General features: G+C 28.0%; 1 protein-coding gene across 1 annotated transcript; it reads left to right on the forward strand.

Annotated features, from left to right (window-relative positions):
* Window positions 1–1,029: 1,029 nt before the first annotated feature.
* LOC111426281 (phosphoribosyl pyrophosphate synthase-associated protein 2) lies at window positions 1,030–2,701 on the forward strand. Its single transcript, XM_023060755.2, has 4 exons — window positions 1,030–1,450; window positions 1,506–1,794; window positions 1,843–2,118; window positions 2,181–2,701. Exons 1-4 carry the CDS (start codon window positions 1,254–1,256, stop codon window positions 2,484–2,486), a joined length of 1,068 nt encoding a protein of 355 aa, XP_022916523.1. The 5' UTR covers window positions 1,030–1,253; the 3' UTR covers window positions 2,487–2,701.
* Window positions 2,702–2,883: the final 182 nt, after the last annotated feature.

Consider the following 2,883-nt stretch of genomic DNA (forward strand, 5'->3'; position numbering starts at 1 on the left):
ACAATTAGTAATTAATAGAGAGTTTTGAATTTGTGGTTATTAAGGTGTGCTTAATAAAAATAATAAATAAATGAGCCAGTATAAATAGTATCAAGTAAAGAAGACTGAGTTCTAAAATTGATTTGGAATTATTCTACTTAGGATTTAATTAATTGCATAACAACAAAATTGTGTAAAAATGAAGAAATTATAATATATTATTAATTTGCTATTAAGAAATTTGTCGTTTTTTGTTGTTGTGTGAGATGTAATTAATTTTCTTTAGGGTAAAGTAGATTTTGTACTTATACTCATTGTAAATATAACCATATTAAGATAATCTTTAATAAATTTTCATGAAAAAGAAAAACTCTTCATTTATACTCTTCCAACCGCAAATTTTTCTTGCCAAATAAGTTAATAAACCAAAACTGTCAAAGTTTGAATGACCTTGAAGTTCATGTCAAAAACTAAAATTAAAAAATTATAATATAAAATCACTTCGCGGTTCTAGAAATTACCTTAAGTAGGTAGATTTACTCTTTAAAAACTTGCTACAATCAATTTTTCTTGAAATTAAAGCAGATTTTCGCAAATATTTAAACGTGTCAATAAAAATGACAGATATTGCTTTAGTGGTAATGTTTAATTGCACTGATGGCGCTGTAAATGCAAATATAATTCAAAATCATAACAAAATCACAATTTATACCGCCATCTATTGATGTGTTTCTTACTTTCTTATTAACTAAAAAAAATTTATTTAATTTGTTATAATTTTATAATTGAAGCTAACAATGAGATAAATAAATAAAATAAAATATTCAAATTGAAACATAAAGTACAACAAAATAATATAAACGATTATTATTTTCTTCATGAAACGGCAGGTTTCTACACTTCAATTTTACCTTAATTATCACAAAATAATAATTAAATCAATAATTTAAAATTAAAAACAATTTAAAATCAAATCAAAATAATACTCAAAACAATAAAATCAAACAACCATTAAATACTTAATTAAATACTTTGCCGGTTTTGCATCGAATTAATTAACCTCAATTTATCGACATCTGTCAAAAGTCAACCTTTATAAATCGGTCTTTTTTCTCTAACAGTACAGAGTATATACACTCTGCGTCTAAGAGTGAATTTCGTGAGTAAATAAAACACGATTTTGCTTAAATATTCTACTTTTTATTAATTTAATCGATATTTAACATTTTATTTTGTTCGGTGGCGGGTTATTCCCAAAAAGTTTCTTATTAAAAATGGAAATGCCATGCACATCCGATATCGTTATTTTAAGCGGAAATTCTCATCCGGAATTAGCCTTATTGATTGCTAATAAATTGGGGTTTAAACTCGGTGAATGCGCCGTTTATCACAAAACAAACCGCGAAACGATGGTCGAGATTGGGGATTCAGTTCGTGGGAAAAATATTTTTATCATTCAAACGGGTTCTAAGTAAGTGTTATGGTTTTAAATGAAAATGGGATGTGTTTTATGTATTACTTTGTAGGGATGTTAATAATAGCATTATGGAGCTACTTATTATGGCTTATGCATGCAAAACTTCATCTGCAAGATCAATCGTTGCTGTTATTCCTTATTTACCATATAGCAAACAGTGTAAAATGAGGAAAAGAGGAAGTATTGTTACAAAATTAATTGCAAAAATGATGTGTAATTCGGGTTTAACTCATATCATCACTATGGATTTACACCAAAAGGAAATACAAGGATTTTTTGATTGTCCTGTTGATAATTTACGAGCAAGTCCATTTTTATTACAATATATTCAAGAAAGTGTAAGTTAGATTTTTCAATATTAAATTTTATATTAATGATTTATTTAGATTCCAGATTATCGCAACTCAATTATTGTTGCAAGAAATCCCGGATCGGCTAAAAAAGCAACATCATACGCTGAGCGATTGAGGTTAGGAATAGCAGTAATTCATGGTGAACAAAAAGAGGCCGATTCTGATATGGTGGATGGAAGGTACTCGCCACCAACAATTCCCCGGTCTCGAACTATGGATGCAGGGGTTGGTGTTCCAGCTCATCCAGCGAAAGAGAAACCTCCAATTAATGTCGTCGGTGATGTTGGTGGTCGAATTGCAATCATGGTTGTAAGTAAACAAAATAAAAAATAAAACAAATAAATAGTTTTTAAGCATATTTTTTCTTAAAGGATGATTTAATCGATGATGTTCAATCATTCGTTGCTGCAGCTGAAATCTTAAAAGAACGTGGAGCATATAAAATATATGTTTTAGCCACTCATGGGTTACTAAGTTCCGATGCGCCCCGTTTAATTGAAGATTCCCCAATAGATGAGGTTGTTGTTACAAATACGATTCCGCATGAATTGCAAAAAATGCAATGTCACAAAATTAAGACGGTTGATATTTCAACTTTACTTTCTGAGGCGATTCGTCGCATACATAATAAGGAATCAATGTCGTATTTATTCAAAAACGTTACTTTAGAGGATTAAACGTTTTTGTTATGGGAAGAATCACAAAAAGTACAATTAAGAGAATTTTTAAATATTAATTTTTTTTTGAGGTTATGTTGCTTTTTATTAAAATAGTGTACTTAGGAAAGCAACGTATTAAATTTAAATTTTATTTTCTTTATACATCAAGTAATTATCTCCATTATTAAGTTGTAATCAATAAAATTTATAATTAAAGTTATTTGTAGATTGAGGTTATGTGTCAACGCCATCTATATTTGAATCCTTACACTATTAATGAACCTACGTTGTAAATGATTAATCATTTATAAAAAAAAGCTAATATTTATTGAAATTTAAATATTAATTTGAATTGATAATTTTTTTTCTTCAAGAATTAGTAAAATGAAATAATGCGTCAGAAATCGATAAAGTA

Source organism: Onthophagus taurus, chromosome 5, assembly GCF_036711975.1.
Source record: "Onthophagus taurus isolate NC chromosome 5, IU_Otau_3.0, whole genome shotgun sequence".
Classification (NCBI taxonomy): domain Eukaryota; kingdom Metazoa; phylum Arthropoda; class Insecta; order Coleoptera; family Scarabaeidae; genus Onthophagus; species Onthophagus taurus.